Here is a 25,548-nt window from a genome sequence, read left to right as displayed (position 1 = left end):
CTATGTGTATCAAATACTTTTGCACCAGATCACATCTCTAAACTTCTGATTCCAGTCACATAAATGTTTTACAAACATTTTCTCTCAGTCTGTGGCTTGTCTTTTGGTTTTCTTAACAATGTCTTCCAAAGAGCAAAAGTTTAAATTTTGATGGAGTCTATTTTAGCCATTTTTTTCTTTTAAGGTTTGTGTTTTCTGTGTTCTTTGCCTAACCCAAGGTCACAAAATCTTTTCTCCTGTTTTGTTTTGTTTAGAAGATTTATAGTTTTAGCTCTTATAGTTAGGTCTATGAATAATTTGAGTTAATATTTTATATGGTTTGATATATGGGTCAAAGTTCATTTTCCATATAGATATCCAGTTGTTCCAGTACCATTTGTTGCAAAGTCTATTCTTCCCCCATTTTAAATACAGTGGCATCTTTGTCAAAATCAACTGACCATGTTAGAATGGGTCTATTTCTGAAATCTCTATTTTGTTCCATTGTTTTTTTTTTTGTTCCATTGATTTTTGTGTCTACCTTTATGCTAGTATCTTGCTGACTTGATTATAGTAGCATTATAGTATATTGTAAATGGAGTTGATTTTTAAATTTCATTTTCTACTTCTTCATATCAGTATATAGAGATGCAATTGATTTTTGTATATTGACCTTGAATCCTTCAATCTTGCTGGAATCACTTATTTTTCTATATCTTTCTTCTTTTTTGTGTGTATTCCTTATGGTTTTCTGGGTACACAAATAAAATTAGTTTTTCCTGTATGCAATCTGTTGTTACCCTTTTGTCTCTGTCAGGATTTATTCCTTATCTTTGGCTTTAAACTGTTGACCATATGTGGCTCGGCATGGTCTTCTTTGCGTTTGGCCCGCTTGATGTTCTTTGATCATCTTGAATCTGTAATTTTATGTTTTTTATCAAATTTGGGAAAACTTCAGCCATTATTTCTTCGAATGTTTTTTCTGCTCCATTCTCTTTCTCTCCTCGCTTTCTGAAACTCCACTTCATTTATGTCAGACCATTTGATATTATCTAACAGGTCCCTGAGTCTCTGTTCTTTTTTTATTTTTTATTTTATTTATTTATTTATTTATTTATTTTAAAGATTTTTATTTATTTATTTTTTCCCCCCAAAGCCCCAATAGATAGTTGTATGTCATAGTTGCACATCCTTCTAGTTGCTGTATGTGGGACGCGGCCTCAGCATGGCCAGAGAAGCCGTGCGTTGGTGCGCACCCGGGATCCGAACCCCGGGCTGCCAGCAGCGGAGCGCGTACACTTAACCGCTAAGCCACGGGGCCGGCCCTCTGTTCTTTTTTTAAAAACATTTTTTCTCCTGGGGCTGGCCCCGTGGCTTAGCAGTTAAGTTCACGTGCTCCACTTCTGTGGCCTGGATTCGCAGGTTCGGATCCCGGGTGCAGACCTACACCACTCACCAAGCCACGCTGTGGCGGCATCCCACATAAAAAGTAGAGGAAGCACAGATGTTAGCCCAGGGAGAATCTTCCTCAGCAAAAAACCCACAAAACCCCACATTTTTTCTCTCTGTTCTTCAGATTATCTAATTTTTATTGCTCTATGCTGAAGTTCACTTACTGTTTCCTCTGTTATTTTCATTACATTTTAATAATGTAAACATGGTGTATTTCCATTTCTAGAATTTCCATTTCATTTTAAAAATCATTTCAACTTTTCTTTCTCTGTTGAGATTTTTTATCTTTTCATTCATTGAAAGCATATTTTGTTTTATTTTATTGGGAACAGTTATAATAGCCATTTAAAAATCCTTGTCTTCTTGCTCTAACATCTGGATTTTCTTTTCTCTTGAGAACGTGTTCCATTTTCCCGGTTCATAGCACACTGGGTTATTTTACATTTAGTAAACTGGACATTATGACAGTGGGGAGTCACTTTGTACAACTTCCCTACTTTGCACGTGTCCTCTGTGCCTCCATCTGCCTGTGTCTACTCCCCATCTAGTGCCTACAAGGAAATACTATTTGTATCATGCCCAGATTTTATAGCCCTTGTCATGGAATAATTTGTCTAGTAGGATCTTATTTGGTCAGAACTGGAAACAGATTTCTGTGTGGGTTTTTAATTCACTTTGGCTTGACAGCCTCTCACCTCGGGGACAAGCCACATACTTTTCATTTTTCTGCCCCAAGCTTCTCCAGGGCTGCCATATGGGATAGTTGGCATTCACACATGTGCAGCCCAGAAGGGTGGGGAGTTAAGGGTTCTGGGGCAACCACCCAATAGTGGTGGATGGAAGTCAATGGATAAACACTTCTCCTTGTTGACTTTAGAGGAAACAATTCCAAGAAGAGTTCTGTGTACTCCTGAGAGGGCCCTGGCAGGATCTAGGCCCAATGGCCCCAATGGTGACTCATGTAGTAACATACTCTTTAACTGGCTTTTTCTCTTTCACTGTTTCACTTTCTCTTGTACCTCACTCTTCTGGAGTCAACTCCCTATTAAACTACCTGCACTCAAGTTCTTGTCTTAGTTTCCATTTTTGGGGGGAACCCAGGCTAAGTTTCAATTGTAATCACATTTTCTCCGCCATTATCTGGCAGCAATACTATCTGAGACAGATACATGCTGGGAGAATACAAAGTAGAAGAGCTGGGTTGGGATCCCGTTTTTAAAGGCCTTAAACACCATGGAAGGAGTCTGGATTCCATTCTGTAGGGAAGAAGAAAGAACTGAAAGATACCAAATAGGAGATTGATATGGTCAGACTGTTTAAGATCCTTTATTGTCTCAAGATTTGAAGAATCTCTGACTTGATATCTCTGAATTTCAGTTTCCTTAACTAATAAATTGAGAAAGTAGCACTTCTCTTTCACACGGTTGTTACAAAGACCAAATTAGATAATGCACATTCTACAGGAGCTAAATAAAAGTAGGGTGTTACTACTATTACTTCAATTTGAAGTATGTTATATGTTAGCGTGGGAACTAAGTGTTCTAATACTTTTTAAAAACCTTCTTATTTGCTTATTAGGATTTCCAATTGTGGCAAAAGTACATTTTCAGCATTCAATTTCATGGACCATGGAATCCAAATGCAATTTTGGGTTATATGTACAAGATAATGGAACAATAGACTACTCTAAAATATCCGTAAGGAATTATAGATCCTAAACTAACAAGAGTCTTAAACAGAGATGGGCCTTCTAAGACTGATGTGGAAACTCTCATATCTCAGGCTTCTTCTATCTTTCTGCTCTGCCAACTCGAGGGTGTGGCGTCCATCTTCAAAGTCCCAAGATGGTTGCTGCAACTTCAGACATCAAGTCTACTTTCAGGGAGGAGACAAGTAGTGAGAAGGGAAAAGAGTGAGTCTTCAAGTTGAGTCAATGCCTCCCCTCCAAGAACTTTCTGGAAGTCTCATCTAATGAATTCTATTTGTGTCTCACTGGCCACCCTTTAAGCACAAGGAGAACTAGGAAATGTGGTCTTTTAGCTGGGCACAAGTCATCCCCAAATAAAATCACAGTTCCATCAATAAGGAAAAAGAAGAGAATGAGTATTGGGTAGGCAATTAGCTGTCTTGGCCCTATGTGGTATCTTGGAAGGAGCTCTGGATTCAGATTCTACTTTTGCCCTTACTTATTGGCTGATTGGGCAAGTTACTTTCTGGGAGTCAATTTCTGCTTCTGTAAAATGGTGCTAAAAATTTGTACTTTACAAAGATTTGCACTTTACAGACAATTTTGAGGATTCTGTGAGATAATCCATATACTGTGCCCGGCACAATGCCTGGCACAGTATAGATGCTCAATGCATATCTGCTGAATCTAAATCCAACAGTTCCCTGTGCCAGCTGCAAGGCTAGAGGTGAGAAACACAACAGGACATAATCTCTGCCCTCACGGAACTCTAAGTGTGAGTGTGTGAGAGTGTGTGTGTATGTGTGTGTGTGTGTGGTGTGGTGAGATATGTCACATGGAAACTGTGCTTCTCCCCCACATCTCCTCTTCGGTGCCCTCACATCTGTACCCCAGATGCTGGGAAGAGTGGCGGCTGATGGCTCCCAGCCACGCACCTCAATGGGAATTTCCTCAGCTGCAGGGAACTGCGTGCCTCCAGGTTATGCTCCCTCCCAGGGGTGGCCCATGGCCAATGATTGGCTAATGCTGGGTAAAAAACCCAGCCCCTTTGCCTCAATTTTGGGACAACTCTGAAGGGCCGTCATGGCTCCAGAACTCCCTGAAGGATCGACTGAGGCTCAGTTGCAGCTGCGGTTCATCTTTCTTCCCCAATCCAGTCCTTCCTTCCTCACCTTCTTACTGGTGTAGCTCTCGAAAGCATTCCCGGTAACTCTTCCTCATGCAACCCTCCTTCTCAGAGCTCATTTCCGGGAAACCCAATCTATGACACATGACAAGTTACCGCACAAGAGATTTCGCAGGTGTCTTCAGTTACAAGGGCTGGGGACTGGAGCTGGAGAGTCCTCAGGACAGCTGTTCTCGTCTCTTCATCACTCCTCTGCATCTCCTCTGCGTGACTGCTTCCTGACAAGCCAGGCTTTCCATGACCTCTGATAGCCCCGATGCCATCTCACAACCTATTTTCAACTTTACCTCCCACTGCCAACTCCCTCCTTTTCTGGATATTTCTGTACAAGATCCCGTAAGAGAGCATCTGATAGGCTCAGCTCATCTTTTCAAGTCAAGCCACCTCACAGGCTGCCTGCAAACCATAGATTGGCTGACTTTGGGTCAGGGACCTACCTCTGGTCCAATCAGCTGTGGTTGTGGGGAGTAGGTGATGGGGAAGGGCTCGTGGCCCTAGAGCCTCCGCTTCAGCGGGGTTAGTGCGCGTGTGGGTTAGACGTTGTGAGTAAGGAGTCCAGTATATTATAAAGATTGGTCTCAGAGGGAATGAAGTCTCTGAAAATCCAGGTGAAGGGAAAGGGAAAGAACCAGAATGCCATGTCGGTGAAGCAAGGAGGCCCCTGTGTTCTTGGTTAAGGAGAAAACCAGCTCGATTTGGAATGTAGGGTTCAGGGAGGCAGAGGGAAGAGTGGGTATGTGTGGAATGAAGCCACCTGGGTTGGCCCTGCCAGGTTTCAAGGGAGGTTGAACTCCAGATGTCAGACCATGGGAAGAAAGCAGCAGAGGGACCCGGGGCTGGCTGCGGGAGAGAGAAGGGAGCCAGCAAGCAGTCAGGCATCACTGGGACGGATTTAGTTACCCATTGTTCTCTATAGGACATGTTGTGCTCCACAGGGAGACCTCAGCTTGCCTGTGGGGCAAGTGCTCCCAGACCACGTGCCTGCCACTTACAGTATTTTCTTCCACCTCCCATGCTCATAACAACAGCCATTGGGTCTTAAAAGTCCCCACAGCCGAATTTCCTCCTGCAGCTTGTTCTGTCCAAGGGAGGCACGATACATCCTCACATCTGAGGATGCCCACAGCTCGGTTTTTACATTGCTTTGACCCTCTCACAAACCATGGGATAGACCCAGAGGCGTTATTTGCTCTCTGTGATGCTGTCCAATACGGTAGCCACTAGCCTCATGTGGTTCCTTAAATTATACTTGAAGAAAATAAAAAATTGTCCCTCAGTCGCACCAGCCACATTTCAAGGGCTCAGTAGCCCCGTGTGACTACCATATTGGATAGCGGAGATATAGGACGTTTCCACCATCCTAGAAAGTTCTATTGGACAGTGCTGCTTCAGAACATGAGCTTCAGGTGTGGTCTGTCTTATTCTTTGTGGTAGCCCCAGGCCCTGCAAGAGTGCTGAGCACATGGCACGTGCTCAGTAAACAGTGGTGGAATCAATGAATCGATGAGCAAATCTCCACTGACAGAGGAGGAAATGGAGATGTGGTAAGGTGAGTTACTGCCATGAGTGTCCAGCAAATAGGCGACAGAGCTGGGATTCCATCCTAGTCCTTTCACCTCCAAGCACAAGCCTTGCTTAGCCCCTCCCTGCAGCTGCCTTGATTTGCCCCCAACCCTTGACAGGACAAAGTGGTCCTTTGCTGTCACCTTAGTAACGCTCTGCTAGCTGATTGGAAAACCACTTTAAAAAATGGCTTAAGATCTATTTTTTCCAAGTCAAAGGGAATAGAAAATGTAGAAAATACAGAAAAGTAGAAAAGTTCTTCATTCCCTGAACACTAAAACCAGCTCAGTCAACATTTTGGTACGTTTCCTCCCAATCTCTTTTCAGTACAGAAGTGTTTGAGGTTTTCCACAGGGTGTGTCATTTGTTTTTGAAAACGGATTTTCCAAGAAGTTACGTAGGCCAGAAGCTTTCTGTTTCCTTCTCCAAGCCTCGTCTTGAAGTTTCTGGGCCTATTTTTCTCTTTGGATATCAGTATTGTCCTGAAATCACAGATATTTCCCCCATCCATAAAGTGTGCCACAACCATGATATGGTAGAGCTGAAGGCAGAGACTAAGAGGATATTAAAATTGGGTGTTTGGCGCTAGAGAGGGGAGTCCAGCCACAGGCTCTGTGTGTGCAGGGAGAAGAAAATGAGTTGCCTGCCTGAAAAAAGCTAGGAGTCACAAAGGCTGCCTCATCATGGAAGCAGGACCAGAGAAACTCCACCTCCTGCTCTGGACCGTGTGCAGATGGAAGGTCTGAGTTCCTATCACTTGTATGGTATGGGGATTACAAGTGGATAAATTAATGTAAGAACTTTTCCAGAAGTAGTAAAACTCGGGGGACCTGAGGGTCCATGAAACCCTGGGATAGTCGGGGGCCTGGTGCACACAGAAACTGGATGAAGATGGGCTTGCAATTCATTTACAAACCCACATAAGGAAATTGGCCACACACAGTCAGCAGCTGCAACAAATGGGAGACTTTGTACCCCAAGAACTAGGGATAATAAAACAACTTGAAAGAAACCTTAAAACAAGGAGATTTACAATTTTTTAAAGAGATAAAGGAAGGAACAGATACTTTAAGCTTTAAAGCCAGAGCAGAACAGTATGAGAAAAGAATAGGCAGATTTGAAGAGTGTCTACATAGAAATTCTAGGGAAGATATAATTATTGAAATAAAGGGAGCCCAGGAATGCAGAGACGTGAGGAAAGAATGGGAATGGCCTTTTAAAGGATGTTTCTGTTAATAACAGTTGTTAACCTTCACTATGAACCAGGCACTGTTTCAGAGATTTCAAATATATTAACTCATTAGATCTGCACAACCTTATGAAGTATGTGATACTGGTTCATACTGGGGAGGCAGGGACTATTCCGACAGACCTGTGGACCGGCTATCCCCAGGATAGTCAAAGAATAATAATAAAATGTGGCAGATAAAATGAAGCACTTTACATGGATTACCTCATTTAACCCTCATTTAATAATCTCATTAATTCTCAGAACAATCCCTCAAGGCAGGTGTTACTGTCACCTCCATTGTGTGTCTGAGGAGACTGAGCTTACGGCCATTAAGAAATTTCCCTAATGTTTACACACTCACCAAGCACTGTGGTTGGGATTTAAATCGAGGCAAGTTGAATCCACGGTCCAGGCTCTTAACAACGATGCTAAGTATCCAGTGGTTGTTCATTCTGACTACAATTTGGTGCATTACTTATTACTTAATAGGCAATTCAGTCACTGATTCAAAGGTACCCAAGTCTCTAGAGTAAAACATCTCTCCTTTGCCTCTGTCCCTCTCCCAGGGGCAACCAGTGTTCCCAGTTTCTTGCGTAACCTTCCAGAGTTATTTTGTGCCTACAGAAGCAAGTGTCTATAGATACAGTTATATATAAGTCTCTCTATCTACATAGATGGATATTCTTTCTCCCTTTTTACATAGTCAGAAGTTTTCTCTATACCTGTTCTTATCTTGCTGTTTTCATTTAACACTCTATCTTGGAGAGCATTCTATATTAGTATAGAATAACAATAATAATATAGAATATTTACTATTACTAATAATATAGAATAATATAGAAGTATAGAATAATAAAATAAAGGGCTTCCTCATTCTTGTTTATGACTACAGAATATTCCATTGTAGGTCTGTATTATGATTTAGTTATCTAGACTATTTAACTAGACCTATAACTGTTAACTATAACTATTTAACTAGACCTCTATGCTGGGCATTTGAATTGTGTCCAATCTTCTGCCGTTACAATGCTGTAGTGAATAACCGGACATACACGTGGAATCTGCTCCTGAAGGTTAATTGCTGGGTCAAAGTAATGTGCATTTGTGATGTTAGGCTGTACTATAAAGCAATCTGTGATGAGTTAAAAATCATGGGGACCTTTTTAAAAATGATTTTTTTTTCTGATTATAAAAAGCACATGGTAATTGTGAAAAAAACTAAAACCACCTGTAATTCATAAAACTAGAGATATTTACGTTAACATATTTTTATAATCTTCTGAGCCCCTTTTGTGTATGCACGTACACATGCACATGACTGGAAGATCACACTATTTACCTAGTTTTTTTATTGAGCTTTTTACACTTAACATTACATCATAACCATTTTAAATCTTTTAAAAATATTCTTTACAAATGGCATTTTCATGATGGCACACTATTCCATTATATGACCATACCATAATTTACTTAGCCCATATCCTCAATATTGGACCCTTAAGTTGTTTCCAATTTTTTCATATTTTAGAAACCTCTGCAATGAATATTGCTGTATGTAAATTGTTCCCATTTCTGTTTAATTATTTCCTAGACACTTTTTATTCTAATCATTAGAATCAATGACTAAAAGTAGAAGTTTTTCCTAGTCATGTTTTATTCCAGTCATTGAAATCAAGGACTAGAAATAGAAGTGAGGTTAAAGAATATCAACATTTTTTTAAAAATTTATTCTTTCCCCCAAAGCCCCAGTAGATAGTTGTATGTCACAGCTGCACATCCCTCCAGCTGCCATATGTGGGACACGGCCTCAGCATGGCCAGAGAAGCAGTGCGTCGGTGCACGCCCAGGATCCGAATCCGGGCCGCCAGTAGCGGAGCATGCGCACTCAACCTCTAAGTCATGGGGCCGGCCCCAGAATATCAACATCTTTAAAGTTCTTTGTATAGACTGTTAATACAAACCTAATATATCCGTCCCTCCTGGAAGGTTGTACCAATTCGTGCTCCAACATGCTCATCTCATCACTCCCTTATCAACATGGAGTCTAATAATATAGGAAATTCAGGAAAAGGTGACATCTGTTGCTTTGTTCTTATGATTATATATGTAATGTTATTTATTATCAACAACTGGAAAAGAGCAAAACTTAAAAAACAACAACCCATAATCCCCAAATTTCAGTCTAATCCTTATCAAAATGTTCTTGACTTCCTTTCCAGGCTTTTCTCTATTCAAATATTTTCCATAAAATTGTCATTAAATACGCTTAAAAAACATGACTTTTATTTTTGCCAAGTTTAAGCTGAAAATGGCATCTCTTATTTGAATTTGTCAAATTTGTTGCAAATATTTTTCTCAGTTTCTTGTTGCCTTTTTATTGTGTTTATGGTGTTCTGAATTTTTACGTGATCAGATCTAGAAATCATTTCCTTTCATTTCCACCAGCCCCCTTAAAAGCTTCTTGCCATGGGGATAAGGGTGACAGGGATGTTAAGTAACATAAAAAAGGAAGAGTGTTAGGGAGAACGGGATCCTATCTGAGACGGGCAATGTAAAGAGTACCGGCCTGTATTCATTCAACAGGCATTTACTGACACCAACTTCTCACCACGTATGTGTGCATCTGTAGGGGCACAGAGACGATCCATGCAGGATTCTCTCTCCTGTAGGGAGATAAGGTGAGCATAACCAGTGACTATAACACAAGAGACAACGTATTCCAAGCCATCAGAGAGGCCCAGAGGAGGAGACACGGCTCCAGTTCAGGAAGGCGCAGGCAAGGAAGGATTCCTGGAGGAGAGGGCATATGAGCTGGACCTGCATGGCTGGGATGGCATAGGGCATGTGGATATGAGAAAAGGAGAAGACAGAGCTGCAGGAATCACTGAGGATAGAAGTTGTCACACTCCTGCCAGGAGGGGACTAAGAAGACACTGTGGGGAGCAAAAAACCTTCACCTTAGTGTGATGGGCAAATACAGGCTGTCCCCAGCATATGAAGAAAGAGTTATGTTAAAACAGGTCATCTTCACATTAAGGTTTGGACTTCCAAATTGACTTATCCATTTAATTCACACCATATTTACAGCACTGACTAGTAGAATACCTTTTTTTGTGTGTGTGAGGACGACCAGCCCTGAGCTAACATCCGTTGCCAATCCTCCTCTTTTTGCTGAGGAAGATTAGCCCTGGGCTAACGTCCGTGCCTGTCTTCCTCTACTTTTTAAAAAATTTGTGTGTGTGTGTGGGGAAGATCAGCCCTGAGCTAACATCCATGCCGATCCTCCTCTTTTTGCTGAGGAAGACTGGCCCTGAGCTAACATCTATTGCCAATCCTCCTCCTTTTTTTTTCCATTTTTTCTCCCCAAAGCCCCAGTAGACAGTTGCATGTCATAGTTGCACATCCTTCTAGTTGCTGTATGCGGGACGTGGCCTCAGCATGGCCAGACAAGTGGTGCGTGGGTGCGCGCCTGGGATCCAAACCCGGGGCTGCCAGTAGCAGAGTGCGCACACTTAACTGCTAAGCCACGGGGCCAGGACCCCTTCCTCTACTTTATATGGGACGCCGCCACAGCGTGGCTTGGCAAGCAGTAGGTCAGTCTGTGCCCGGGATCCAAACCCACGAACTGCGGGCCACTGAAGCCGAGTTCGTGAACTTAACAGCTATGCCACTGGGCTGGCCCCTAGAATACCTTTTGATGGTGATGTAAATCAAAGTGGAAACAGACTGAGAGGTTTTCTATCTTTCTTGAAGACTGGTCCTTGAGGTAACACAGTTTTCATTAGATTAAGATGAGGCAGGAATTCGCTAACTTTTATGACTCTGGAGGAGTCCTCTGGACACTCCCTAGGCATTTATGCAATGAAGCTAGCATGTCAAGCGCTTTCTCCAGTGATGAGTTCATTATAAGGTGCGCCAAAATGTCAGAGCCCTTCGGAGCTTGCCCAGAATAACTCTTCCCTTCTCTGGGGAGCTGCTCCTATCTCCCACTCTTGAATCCAGTTGTCAAGTTCTGTGGGAGTGGGTCTGTGACTTGCTGACCAAGCCCCGAGCCACAGTAATTAGTCCAAGGGGTGAGCACTTAACTTAAGCTGAGCCAATCAGAATGCTCCCCTGAGCAGCCCGGAATGGGAATGGAGGGATCACCCATTCCTCTCTGGCTTTGGAACTGTGAGGAAGAGCCATCTACCAGGCCATTCGAAGACGTCCAAGATAATCGAGGCCGAGAGAAGCAGAAACCAAAGGAGCCAAGAATCCAATCTCTCCACTGAGCTGCCCTATTTCTTGAAGTCTTCCTTTCATTCTGGCACTGCTCGAGTGTCCTGCCCAGGAGTCCTCCTTTTTGGTTTAAGCTAATCTGAGTTGGGTTCTTGCCACTTGCAATCAAAAGAATCCTATCTGACACAAGGAGGAGTAACAGGCTCTGATTCTCACATCTACTTTCACTGCCAAGTTTAATGTTTGTCACTTCAATATACATGCATTAGTAACAATACTCCAGCCCTTAAAAAAATTATACAAGTAACACGTTTATTACAGAAATTTAGACAATACCAATAAGCAAAAAGACAAGGAAATCCACCCACTATTCTTGACATATTGGCATTGCCCACCCCCTCCCTGACTTTTTGCTATCATCAATGTATCTATCCATCTTTGATCTATTTTTTATCTATCATCTATCTATCTATCTCTCTATCTCTCTATCTATCTATCTATCTATCTAACAGTAATAGCTAACATAGCACTTATTATGCACCATGAATGGTCTAATTTTCCACATAATAATTCAATCTTCATGACAACCCTAGGAGGTTGTTATTATTATCCCCAGTTTGTAGATGAGAAAACTGAAGCTCAGAAAAGCACAGAAAGGTTGGAGAATAAAGGCTTAGAGAAGTTACGTATGTTACCCAAGGACTTACACCTGGGCAACAAAGACCTGGGATTTGAATCGAGGCTCTTTGGCTCTAGAATCTATTTTCTTAGCCACCACACTATACTGACTTTATCTAAATTTAGAGTCACATAGCTATACTATTCTGTAACCTGAGTTTCTTATTTATTGAAACATCATGGATTCTTTCTGTGTATGGACATCTACAGCTCCCACATCACTTTCAGAGCTGCACAGTGTCCCATAACAAAAATGCACCAAACTGTATGGAACCAGATTCAAACTGATGAGCATTGAGATTGTTTCCAAATTTTCACTGCTATAAAACTACCTAGCTGTAAAAACATATTTAAAAACTGTCTCAATATCATAAAACAAAATCCTTAAGTTATTCCCTTAGGTCGGATTACCAGAAGTGGAGTTATTGGGTAGGTGGGTTTGTGAATATTATAGCTTGGTGTCTATAACCAACTACCCCTCAGAACAATTTAAACTCTCCCTCCTGGAGACTGACAACACTCTTTTAGGTTTTTTTTTTTGCAATTAAAAAAAATTGGGATGAGGGGCCGGCTGGGTGGCGCAAGCGGTTAAGTGTGCGCGCTCTGCTGCGGTGGCCCAGGTTCGCTGGTTGGGATCCCAGGCGCGCACTGACGCACCACCTGTCAAGCCATGCTGTGGCGGTGTCCCATATAAAGTGGAGGAAGATGGGCATGGATGTTAGCCCAGGGCCAGTCTTCCTCAACAAAAAAAGAGGAGGATTGGCAGATGTTAGCTCAGGGCCGATCTTCCTCACACACACACAAAAAAATTGGGATTAAATTCACGTAACATAAAATTCAACATATCAAAGTGTGCAATTCAATGGTTTTTAGTATATTCACATCACCCCTCTCTAATTTCAGAACATTTTCATCACTCCCAAAAGAAACCCCACACTCATTAACAATCACTCCCATTCCCCTTCCTCCCAGCCCCCGGCAACTTCTGATCTTTCTGTCTCTATGGATTTGCCTTTTCTGGATGACGCATATTAGTGGAATCATACAATATGTGAACTTTTGTGTCTGGCTTCATTCACTTAGCATGTTTTCAAGGTCCATCCATGTTGTAGCATGTATCCGTACTTCATTCCTTTTTATGGCCAAATAATGTTCCATTGTATGGCTAGACCACATTTTGTGTATCCATTCACCAGCTGAGGGACATTTGGGTGGTTTCCACTTTTTGTCCATTCTGAAGAATCCTGCTATGAACATCTTTTTTAGTTCTTGATAGTACGAAGAAAAGAGAGAGGGGAGCTTTTCCTAAGTTGATGAGGCAGAAAGAAGATGATAAAAGAATTTGTGGGAAAGGGCTCTCCTGAGGCCAATTCATTTAAGTAGTGAAAGATAGAAATAAAGGAGTTTGGAGGTGGGGTGTCTGTGGGGAAGGGATCAGCTCTTCGGCTCCTCGTGTTCCCGCGCTTCTAGACAATGCCACATATGACAAACACAGAGTTCCTACAAGCTCTTTGATACCAAGGACAATCCAGATTTGCTGCAAGAAACAAGGGACTGCTGAAGAACTATAACTTTTTTATTTTAGAATGTATTTTTCCAGGCATTTCTCAGTTGTTTTTGTTTCAAGTTTCTGAGTTTTTATGGTTGGTTTATAAATAGCGTATCTTTTGTTTAGAAACTTGACTTACTGGCCTTGATTACTATCAAACCTGTTCTCATTTACGCACCTCCCACCTTTGCCAGGTAGGTGTCTTGCCGCAACCAAACCCCTGAACCTGGTCTCAGTGAAATCTAAGAGCCGAGATAAGTTCCTCACTGGAGCCCCAAGGGCCTACGTCAGAGTGACCTCACACTCTGGATGGAGTCCAGACAGTGCTCCTCTTGTGGGCAAGGCCTCTTCACACCAGGTAGGTCTGCTGTATTTTCTCTTTGCTGCATTATATGTATTTTAAAATATTTTATCTAATTTTTCTTCTCCCCTTTCTTTTTCCTTTTCTGTTTTATAGGTGTACTGATAGCTGTCATATACAATTTAGTCCATAGTGCACAGGAAATGACATGGGATCATGACCTAATAGAAGAAGAATTAATATCTGGGATTTACTGCTAGCTGTAACTGATGAGAGTTCTGGTCGACCTCTTTTGGGGAAGGGGAACAGATTTTCAGTCATATAGTGGATGGTTGTTCTATGTCAGGCAGGAGCACTGTTATGTTTTAGCAGTATGGGAAGAATATTGGAGAGCAAAAGGAGTGGACTAGAGTGGACATTTGTTTTTGGTCGTCCAGCATCTCCATCTGGAAACACTTCTACCACATGAGGCAGAGATCACCTCCCATGTCTTCCATTACAGATGGCAAAAATGCCAAATGTTTGCTTTCCCAGCCTCCCTTGCAGCTAGGTGTGGGTGCATGAGCTAGGCTCTGCCAGTGAGAAGCATCTGCTCCAGAAGTCAGAGAAGCCAGGCAGCAGGGACTGTGTAAATTCATTTGGTGAGAGTGGCAGTCGCAGGGCCAGCTCTCTCCAGTGTTCAGGGCAGATGGGCTTCAGTGGTGCCAGTAGTTCATGCCATGCCCTGTGCTTAGGGACAGTGGCAACAGAGTCCACAGGGACCAACTCTGAGATGTGATCTTGACGTGGTTACTGATCACACCACTTTAGAGCACCACCCTTCCCACCTGGGGTACTCTAGTTTGTGTGTGTGTGGAGCAGGGAAAGGGAGACATTTCCTTCCTTTATTCACAATTGTCTGCTTAGCATCAAATGATGGGATGCAAGTGAAAGCCTCTGACGCATGAGGCTTATTTTCAGAAAATGTTGGTTCCATCAGAATCTTGGGCTTGCCACTGGATGGTAAATGAGCAGTTCTGAAAGACAACAGAAACCGTGGACACATTTCTCAAAGCACAAGTGAGAAGTGGATGAAGTTCCAGGTGGGGTATAGGGTTTCAGCCTAGCCCAGAAACCCATCAAGTACTGATGAATTTCCCGTGGGGCTCCAGGGCGGCACAGAAGATGACCCAAATGTTCCCCGGGTCAATGTGAGGAAGCATGGTCGGCACTGCCACTGTGTGCAACTCCAGGGGACACTATTCATATTGTTATCTACGGAGGAGGAGGGATGCTAAAAATGTGATTTGCCCATGAGCCACCTGGCTGAGGGATGGGATGCATAACTCAAGGACCAGGTTGGGGTGGGTACCCCTGAGGGGGCTGAAGGAGAGTATTCTTTTCCTCTATCACCACTACCCCACGTCCCCAGGAAGAAAAGGAAGGTTGTTCCTTCATGCTGGAGGGGACCAGGGTAACGGTGAACACTATTAAAGAAAAACACGCATAATGCCTGTGCTGAGACCACCAACCAACACAGGCCAACGTCGGGACCAAGGTTGGGGACCTCTCCTCAGCCCCAGGACGCTGTCCCCTTGTGAGCAAAACTCCCCTCCTAGTCTGTCTTGCCTGTGGGGCTCTAGGGGAGAGTGAAGCCTCTGAGAGTTTGGGGAGACAGAGAAGGGAGGTGGAAGGAAGTTTGGAGAGAACTTGGACTTCTGATTACAATTAGGATAAAATATGAATTTGCTGCTGTGGACTGAATTGTGTCCACCCCAAAGTTCCTATGTTGAAGCTCTGACCCCCAATGTGATATGTGGAGATGGGGCCTCTGGGAGGTAATTAGGTTTAGATGAGGTCATGAGTGGCCCCCATGATGGGATTAGTGCTCTTATAAGAGCAGGAAGTGACATCAGGGCTTGCTCTCTCCATCACGTGAGGACACAGCGAGAAGGCAGCTGTCTGTAAGCCAGGAAGAGGGCTCTCACCAAAAACTGAATCTGCTGGCACCTTGATCTTGGACTTCCCAGGCTCCAGAACTGTGAGAAATAAATGTCTATTGTTTAAGCCGCCTAGTCTATGGTATTTCATTATTGCAGCCTGAAGAGACTAAGACAAATGCATACCCACCCCAGACAAGCTATTTTAATAACTAGATTTGATTATAGAAATCAGCTGAATGGAATAAAATTTAAACAAGAATAGCACAAAAGACATTTACTGTGGTTGTTTGGGGTGCTCAGGACCCAGAAATGTCTACACCATTTTTTTGGTGTGTGAGGAAGATTGGCCCTGAGCTAACATCTATGCCAATCCTACCCTATTTTGTATGTGAGATGCTGCCACAGCATGGCTTGACGAGCGGTGTGTAGGTCCACACTCGGGATCCGAACCCACAAACCCCAGGACGCCGAAGCGGAGCATGTGAACCCAACCACTATGCCACTGGGCCGGCCCTACACCATTTTTAAGAATAAACTTTCACATTCAGACAGCGGTGTGAGACTCCTCAGCCTGGTTACACATGTCCCTAACATTAGACTTCAGATCCAAAGAACAGTCTCATCGTCTTCCCCACACCTAGTTCTCCTTGTTCGTGGCACCCACACCCACCCAACTGCCCAGCCTAGAAACTGGCCCCATCCTTAGCTCCTCCCTCTGCACACCCATCAGTTGTCATTACTTCTTCCTTTTAAATATGTTTGGGCTATGACCACTTACCTTGTCCTCACTGCGACCATCTCTCCCTGGACCTCTGCCACTGCGTCCAACAGGTCTTCTTCCCTAGCTCTTCCTCTGGTTTGGACAACGATATTGGAAGCCCTGGGGCAGCCTCAGGAGAAATCCTGGAGCCTTCCTCAACCCTGAGAGGAATCCAGAGGTTTAGGAACTAACCAGGAAAGGACACAAGATTGGCCATAGATGAAGACTGACCTGTATAGTTTGGGGGTGGGGAATGGGTAGGGATCTGGGGTTTCTAGAAAAGAGGTTAAGTTCATGTTATCAGTCTACTCTTACTCAAATGACTCATGTGTAATGGCTGGGTGCTGATCCTGTCAGGAGCCATCAGTGCTATACTTCAAGATGGTGGATCACTCTTGCTTAAATGACAGAATTGCATTTGTTCCTGTGTGCTGGGTCTTGAGCGGGGTAACTCCTCATAAATCAGCCCTTTAGTAGATCTGAAGTCAAGGAATCTGCAGGGGGTGCTGCTGATTATGCCCTAATAATCATTTCCCCTTCTTCTTCAGTAGTAAAACTCCTGGGGCCAGCCCTGTGCCCTAGTGGTTAAGTTCGGCATGCTCCACTTCAGCAGCCCGGGTTCAGTTCCCAGGCACAGACCTACACCACTCGTCAGCGTCCATGCTATGGCGGTGACCCAAATAAAAGAGAGGAAGATTGGCACAGATGTTAGCTCAGGATGAATCTTCCTCAGAAAAACAACAACAACAACAAACCTCCTTCTGAATTTTGGCTGAGTACAATACCATCCAGAATAAAGATTACATTTCCTAGTCTCCCTTGCAGCTAGGTGTGATTAATGTAATACAATTAAGTTCTGGCCAAATGTGTGTAAATCAGAGTAGTCTATGCAACTTGTAGGAATTATCCCTAAAGGAAAGGGGCATTCTTTTTTTCTCCCTTTTCCTCTTTCTTTCCGGCTAGAATGTGGATGGGATGGCTGAAGCTGGAGCAGCCATTTTGGACTATGAGATGGAAGGTGTATGTTGAGGATAGCGGAGCGACCAGGTTGGAGGGGCGTGGGTCCTGTCGAGCATGCAGCCACTGTACCAGCTCTGCATTCCTGTGTTTACCTGAGAGAGAAAAACTTCTATGTTGCTCCAGCCACCTTTACTTTGGTTTTTAGATTTAGAATTTGATATCTGAAAGTGGGATGCTGCAGATAACATCACCTAAATTGTGACACTGGCTTAGTGGAATTAGCATGCCAGCAGATGGCAAGGACAGATATTGCCTTTTATATAGTGGCTAAACGTTTGATGAAATTGTCATCTGCAGTACCTTGGAGGATGGACCACATGCTGACTGAGGCCACAATAGAGAAGATGGTGGGAGGGTGCAAAAAGTGTGACTGTTGCTCCTTGTTGCTTTTCACAAAGTCCTATAAAAGAGAGATGAACTGGGGCTAGAACCAGCCAGACTGCCACGGAGATGGGAGGGAATCCTGCTTTGCTAAGGGAGGCACTTGTCTGTAGTCTGTGCTCAAGACTGATTAAGGTCTTGAAGCATAGAGAATACCACCTGCTTACGTTCTCCAGACTGCAACTATTAAGAGCAGTAGCCGCCTTAGCAGGAGATAAGTCTGGGGGCAGCAAGCCATTTAAGACTTCTCTGTCAGAAAGTGCAAACCAGATAGCTCCAAAAATCAGATTGAGGGTGTTGCCTTCCCACCCAAGCTTCCCCTTCAGGTGGCCTCAAGGTCGCCACCTTTGAGAAAGAGGCATGAGCAGAGCACAGAACGCCAGTCTAGACCAGATCTTTGGCTGTGGGGCCTTGATGGGATTCTATTGGCAAAAACCCCACAATCCTGGGGACCCCCCAAAACTGCCCCAGGAGTAAGGAGGCTGCAAAAGCTGTGCTGTCCCCAAGAAGGCCGCCCTCTGCAGTCCCACCTTGGATGGGGCCATGGAGGTCAATGGATGGGAGTTCCTCCCAGAGAGCAGGACTGGGCTGTCAGGGAGCTCAAGGACCTCACTGGCCCGCCAGGGGCGTCTTCACTGGCCCTGTGCAGTGGGCTTTGATCACCGCTTGGAGCTGTGCTTCCTGTTCTCCCCTTATGACTTTCCCAGGGCTGTGTGCCTGTTTCTACTTCACTACTGTCTATGGGCTGTGTTGGGAGAAGGTAACTTGTCTTGAGTTTATAGGTCTTTAGACCACAAGAAACCACCCAGAGCTGACGGAGAAGACCACAAATCCCCCAAAGGTGATTTTAGCTTTAGCTTCATGCCGTAACTGGATGGGGTTGGGGTTGTCTACCTTGGGGAGAGAAGGAGTGGGCTCTTTGTGAGGCAAGAAAGGTGACCAAAGGGGTGAGCTATGGCAGAGACCAGGAGCTGTCCCTTAAACCTATTCTTTCCGTTTCTCAGAAACAGAACTCCTGAATTTCAGTTAGGCATATGACTTCTTGGAATAAAAACTACCTTTCCCAGACTCCCTTGCAGTAGGTATGGCCCTGTGACTAAGGTCTGATCAATGGGATTTCAACAGTCATATGACACACTCTAACAGAAGGAGTCTTGCTTTTCTCCCCCCTTTCCTCCATCCTGCTAGCTGGAATGAGATCGTGGCTGGAGCCGCCATCATGGACCTTGACGTAGAAGTTGCATACTGGGGATGGCAGAGCAACACGTCAGAAGTAACCTGGGGCCTTGGGGACCATGGAGACACCCTAGCAGCCCTGCATGATAGAGGGTAAAGAAACTTCTACTTTGTGTAAGCTATTGTTGTCAGGACAGCTGAATCTGATTCTGATCTCGAGTTTGCCACACAAGGTCAAGACAGAGACAGGTACTGTGATGGTCATGCTCCTGACCTGTGGGAAGGTAGAGATGGGCAGAGAGCACTCTCCTCTGAGAGTTTACTCCACTAAAAAAAAAAAAAAAAAGAAAAGAAAGCAAACAGAATAAGCAAACACTTCCAGAAATCAAGACAATTATTAGAATAAAAATGTCAACACATCATAATAGTGTTGCATAGCTTGTTTTTACATTGATCAAATTGTTTTTCAGTACAGTCACTGACAGGTCAGAATGAAAAACATTCCAGATTTACAGAAAAAACATTGATCAATTAAGATACTTTTCAAAACTACATAACACAAATCCTTTTGTTGCTCCAAACAGAACATGAGTTTTAAAGATGGCGACAGTCCGGCCATCAGACTCCCACGTGTTCGGTTCCTCAGGATGAGGTCAGCCTTCGCCATCTTTACTGAGTAGGTTCTCAGCTTAGGATGGCAAGAACCAGAGGGTGGCAATCCTTGTCTTTGCATTCAGCAGTGCCAAGGTTTGAGGGACAGTCTCTTAGGGACAAGTCACAGAAATGTGATCTATGTATCTTTTCAGTAGCCATACAGCTTTGATTTGGGATTTTGATTCTCTGGAATACCGACTCCCGGAATGGTAAAACACTAATTGAGAGAAGCAAAGAACTCATCTAGTCCAGCCCAACCTTTCCCTTTTACATATAAGGAAACTGAGGGCCCAGGGCGACACACCTTGCCTAAGTCTTGGTCTACACCCAAGTCCTGCCTCTTACGGATCTTTCCTCATTGATGCTGCCTCTCTGTTGCTTCTGGAGGATGAAGAGGCCTGTTGCTTGCACTCAAATGATAATATCTGAGGAACAGAAAAATGTCAAGTAGCAACATAGCAGCAACAGTGTCTACACAAATCTAAAAGCATATTTAAGTATAAATTACTGTGGTAGGAATTAAAGACCAGCACAAGTTTGTGATCCAACCCCTCCCTCATCCCACTCCCCCCCCCAACCAAATTGAGTTGACTCTTTTTTCTGGAAAGTCCAAACACCAAGTGCAGGTTCTATTGAGTGACACCAGGCAGGATCTCCATCTTGATTAAGCCAGCACATTGATGTGTCTAATTAGATCTCCAGAGAGTGTCAGAACGCAGGATGTAAACATCTCTCCGTTTAATTCCAGCCAAATTTCCCAGGCAAAATATTTATCCTGATTTTGATGTTCTTCACTTAGGACTAAAAGGCTTAAGTATAATTGCTTAAACGTATAAGGTGGTGGAGCAGGAATCCTGAGCTACAGAATTTAATTGGCAGTAGCTATAGTATTTACTTGCATATTTTTCCCCATTAGATAATTCTCATCTTGTTCTTCCCCAGTATTTCATGGATTTTGTTCCTGGTAACATCAGCTGGGTCTGAACTGCTGGCCTGCACAGCCTGAACTGCTGGTCTGCAGAAAAAGGCTGGTTGCAACCTTTGGTAAGCTTTTTAGAAATTTATGTAACAATAATGGCAGCATTTCTGCGACCATATTAAACAATTTATTTAAAAAAAAAAACAATCAAACACAAATCTCCAAACACATTTAGACTTCTCAAGCTTTTGCAGACAGGGTGATGAAGCATTTTTATCAAATGGCAATGATCTGCTACGTATCCTGATTGCCTTTAAATTCACCTCACCTTTCCCATCTTCCCCTGTTTTGGTGCTTTGCTGATAGAATTTTTCTGAGTCCAGATTGAACAAAGGTACTGGCATGATATTCCTTTTTGCTTCATGGTTCTCTCTAGAAGAAAAGCAATTTTATCTTATAAAAACTCGTATGATTCTACTTCTGTTTCGTGGGTTTTTGGGCTAATCACTGATAAGTTAACTTTTCCACGTAACTCATCCACAGCAGTGTTGGATTCCAGCTGATGAAAATTCACAGTGATAGCACGATTTTATTCAATCCTCATATTTAGCCTAAAGTCCTCCGTATTATTTTTCCTACTGTATGGATGACGAAATAGAGGTAGTGTTCTTAGTGACTAGGCCTAGAGCTAGTTATGGGACCAGGAACCAAATCTTCTACTGCTTGGCTCCAAACTTCCATGCTTCATTTTGCTTGCCTCACACTACGTCCAGGATGGGGCATAGGTGGTCTGTTTCACAGTATGGGGACACAGCACTGTGTAACACCTCCCTCCCACCCCTGCCATTTCAGCAGTAAAATATTGGTGGGGAAAAGATGGGAAGTATGCAAGTAAATGTGCTAGATCTGGAGATAAACGACCTTTAGAAACCTGGCCCCCATCATATAGGTCTTTATCCCTCTTGTAACCAGGAAACTACTCAATTGGTCCCGAGTTTGCTAAACATCAAAATGGCTTCACTTCTGTGTACCATAATATAAAAGCCTCCTTTTTCTATAAATCCCTTTAAGACACTGGCTTAGCTTCCTCTTCTGGATACATAAAAACTGCTATTTAAAAATACCACATTAAAATTTTTATGTAATTTATTTTCCTTAAATAATAATTTGCCACGATTCTGCCATAAATTTTTAAAAAATTTAACACAGTATTAACAAAGGCAGAATTCTTTAGGACAATCAAAATCATGGTGTACTTAGAATAAATTAACATCAAATTGTGTTTATATCCAGATAGTCTGATCCTCTCCTTTGAAATGAAATGGAGACCATTGTAACTGAGGGTGAATGCACACATTTGTTCTTCTATACAGAGACTCATTCTTTATATAAACTCAACTGTAATTTGAATCAAGTTAGTAATCCTGAGAAACACTCAACCATGGGTGCGCGCACGCGCACACACACAAACACACACACACACACACACATCCACGGACAAACCCCCAGAAGCTGGGTTTCCCATGGTTCAATGACTAGAAGATCTTTCCTCAGAAGGGCCAAAGATTCTAAATATGTAGATGAAATCCCATCTCCCCTCAGGAAAAGCATAATGTTTCAAGTGTAATAGCTTGAAGTAGCAGCAATCCATGTCGTAGATTCAGTAGTCGATGATTCCAGTCTTGGGTTCTGAACGTACAGCAAGAGACGAGCAGAGGCAAGAAGCACTCGCTCCTGAAACTAACCCACGAGATGACAAGACACCACCTCCTTAGGAGTCCTTGTTCTCCGAGTCTCAACTGAGAACTCCCCCGAACCTACGTTACTCACCCGGTTCAGGCACTGCGTGTGAACCTGAGGAGGGTCACTCACGCAGGGAGGAAGCGGGCATCGTGGACACGATTCTCAGACACACAAATATCGGAAGGGGCGGGGAGATAAGACAAAGGGAGGGAGGGCAGAAAAAGGTCCTGCTCGTCCTTCAGCCTGAAATGCCAGCACCCTGCCTTTCAGTACATTCACAGGGTCTCCTTAGCATTGGGGCGGGGGTGAACGCTAACTGTTCGAGCTCCGCCTAGAAGCACGGAAAGCTCAGACCTTAGCATCCTACACACACACACACACACAAAACATCCCAGCAACTCGAAATAGCCACACCATCTTGTTTCTGGAAGGTCAACAGCACTGCTAGCGTCCCCTCTCGATTGCCCAAGGGTGGTTTACAGGAACGCGGTAATGTCTGGGGAGGAACGCATTCAGACAGGCCCCAAACTGAGATCTCCGTTGGCTTGTTTCTCTCTGGAGGAACAACGGGCCTAAGCAACGCTATGACTGCATGCGTATGTACACAGGTCCTATGTACACGATAGCTTTTCTACAGAAATTTAAAGTGCCTGGGTTCAAATGTGCTCATTCCTTTCCCACAGCCTACAGATCCCTCTTGGTGCTTCCAGAGAGAAGAAGGTCTGTCCTTAAGGAGGATGCGCTTGGGAGAGAGGAATGAACATTTCACAGTTGTCTTAACTGGGATCCAGCATTTGGACTAAGCCTTCTTCATAAACACGAAGAATCGCTTCACACACGAACTTGTACTGGCTCTGGAAGAGAAAAGAAAGCCGTCATGCCCACCAGCAGCCCCAGAAACGCGGCCTCCGCCACATACGCGGTTCTTCTTCCCCGTCATTCGTAAGCACCCTCTGAGCTCCAGCTCTGGGCTGGGCCGGACCCTGCTACATGCCAGAGAAACAGGGGAGAAGACACACCTGTGAACCCACTATTCCTATGTGATGGGGGGGGGCTGCTCCCGGAGAGGGATGGGCAAAGTGTCACGGACACAGAGCAGAGGGAAGAGCCGGCAGTCTGGAGGTGCCAGGGAAGAGGCGAAGATCACTGCAGGGTGGCCATGCCAGGGTACCAGTATGGACGCCCCAAGGACAATGGTGCATTCTGAGAAGTGTCGTCAGGCCTCATGGAACGCTCGGGTGTGGAAGGAGAGGCTGCACAGGTGGGCCCCAGACCTGGTCACACTGGGCCTTGTGCTGGGGGAAGGAGTCTGGATTCTGTCTTAGAAAGCAGAGCCACTGAAAGCTGCTCTGCGGGATATGGTTCTTTATATTAAAACCCCCTAAGAAACTTACTGTATTGAAATGTACAGAGCAAAAGAAAGCATTTAGACTGAGCCCCACCAGCTAGGAACATCTACGAAAATGATGTATTTTAAAAAATTTTAATGAGGTCCTCTATACCGCAAAAGAGGGCCGAGAACAGCCTTAGTAACCTGATTTTTTTCTCTTAACCAGATTTCCTGGGTACACATGAATATAAAACAAGAGCTCACAAACATTAGAGAAATCTTATGAACTTTGTCCATGAGCCTGTGAGGATACAGAGCTGGCTGCGACATGGAACTCCAACCCCTTTCTTGGCTAACTCCTCCTTATCCATCCAGGGATTTTGCCTTAGAGGCCACTCCTCCAGAAAGCCTTCCTTGACTTTCCAAAGTTGGCTTTCGATACTCTTCCACAAAGTTCTTCGACTCCCCCTGGACTTCTCCCTATTGCTGCTGCGATTTATAATCAACTAATCCAGTTCTTCTACTCATACGAGCTTGAGTCTCTCCTGTTTGTGCAATTATCTGTTGAATGGATGAATGAATGAATGAATGAATGTAGAATGGTCCCCACTTTGCAGATGGGGAAACTGAGGCTCGGAGAGAGGTAAAGGGACTAGTTAAAGGTGACCCCATATGTAGGGGAGTCTGACTCATGGTCTTTCCACCACACCCCACTGCCTCTTGTCATTCTGGGGGAAAACTACAAGATTTCGTTGAGGACACTTGCAGTGCCAAGTAACCAGGCACGAGCTACGTAGGAGAGAGCCCAAGATGGGAGACAGCAGGGCCATGTGAAGTGTCCACTGAGCCAAAAGGCTCACCTAGGAGCAGCGCAGGTGGGGTGAAACTCGCGGGTGACCTTGCTTACCTCTGATGGACAAAGGATGGGCCTGTGGTTTGACAATGCAGAATGCACCCAGGGTGGCTGCCTGGCTGAGTGGCTGGCAGAAAACAAACCACGGAGGCAGCAGAAGTGGAGGGCAGTGAAAGGCAGAGGTCAGATGGGGCAGGCTTTGGAGTGGCTTGGCCCCTGACAAACTCTGTGACCGTGGGCAGGTGACTCAGTTCCCTCAAGCCTCGGTCTCTTGACCTGCAAAGCCCTTCTCACAGGCCCAGTCCAAGGCGAGTGCTCAGGAAGTGTCGGCCACTGTTACTATTTTTATTATGGGATTTCTACTCACTGACGTCTGCACCATCATGGCACGCTGGTCTCGCATTTTCCGGACAATATCCAGTGGGTAAACGGGCAGGTTTCTCTCAATTAGGCACATGGCTGTTTCCATGGTGACCAACACGCCGGTTCGACCTATTCCAGCACTGGGGGGAGAGGAGCAGAGTCTGGGGATTTGCTCAGGCAGCATTTCTGCGCAGCCCGGCTCAAGTCCTCACCAGCACCCACGTTGACTCAGACAGCGCTTGCCTCCCCTGACCTTCAAGAACACAAAACACACACTCTGAGTGCGTGTTTCAAGCAGGCTGAAAAAAGCCTCTCGTACATTCTAAGGCCTCATACAGTCTAAGACAATCTTGTATTCTAAAAACCAAAGGAAAGAAATCCACCTTTAAATGCAAACTCCACCCCCGTCCTATTCACATCTCTTGCGAAGGTCAGTCGACTCAAGGACAGAGGGAAAGATGAGGGAGGGACATGCTTCTTCAGTTCTGTGCTGCATTCAGAAGTTTATGCTCCATAAAATACCAAATCCTTCAAATAGTGAGGAAATAAAGTAAACAGAGCTCTGTAAAAGCATATATAGTCT

General features: G+C 44.3%; 1 protein-coding gene and 1 long non-coding RNA gene across 8 annotated transcripts in view; both read right to left on the bottom strand.

The window, feature by feature from the left end:
• Positions 1 to 11,793: 11,793 nt before the first annotated feature.
• Positions 11,794 to 17,731, bottom strand: LOC147913233 (uncharacterized). The gene is made up of 3 exons (XR_015548956.1): positions 16,545 to 17,731; positions 15,812 to 15,862; positions 11,794 to 14,860 (listed from the first exon to the last, which is right to left on the bottom strand). It is a non-coding gene; the product is annotated as an uncharacterized LOC147913233 (long non-coding RNA).
• A 1,754-nt stretch (positions 17,732 to 19,485) lies between these two features.
• The window catches only part of PTPN3 (protein tyrosine phosphatase non-receptor type 3), a 107,485-nt gene continuing 101,422 nt past the window's right edge, over positions 19,486 to 25,548 (bottom strand). For 4 of the 7 annotated variants that reach the window (XM_087419329.1, XM_087419332.1, XM_087419330.1 and 1 more), the window contains 4 exons: positions 24,970 to 25,105; positions 23,201 to 23,273; positions 21,005 to 21,108; positions 19,486 to 20,182 (listed from right to left, as the gene is read on the bottom strand). In XM_087419329.1, coding sequence (XP_087275455.1) covers positions 20,099 to 20,182; positions 21,005 to 21,108; positions 23,201 to 23,273; positions 24,970 to 25,105 — 397 coding nt within the window. In that variant the 3' untranslated portion in view covers positions 19,486 to 20,098. Of the gene's footprint in view, positions 23,274 to 24,969; positions 25,106 to 25,548 lie in introns of all 7 variants that reach the window. The other 3 variants (XM_087419333.1, XM_087419334.1, XM_087419335.1) reach the window with 1 other exon arrangement.

The sequence above is a fragment of the Ceratotherium simum genome, chromosome 29 (genome assembly GCF_057802395.1).
Source record: "Ceratotherium simum simum isolate JZ-2026a chromosome 29, ASM5780239v1, whole genome shotgun sequence".
Classification (NCBI taxonomy): Eukaryota; Metazoa; Chordata; class Mammalia; order Perissodactyla; family Rhinocerotidae; genus Ceratotherium; species Ceratotherium simum.
This window is presented reverse-complemented; position numbering and strand designations above follow the sequence as displayed.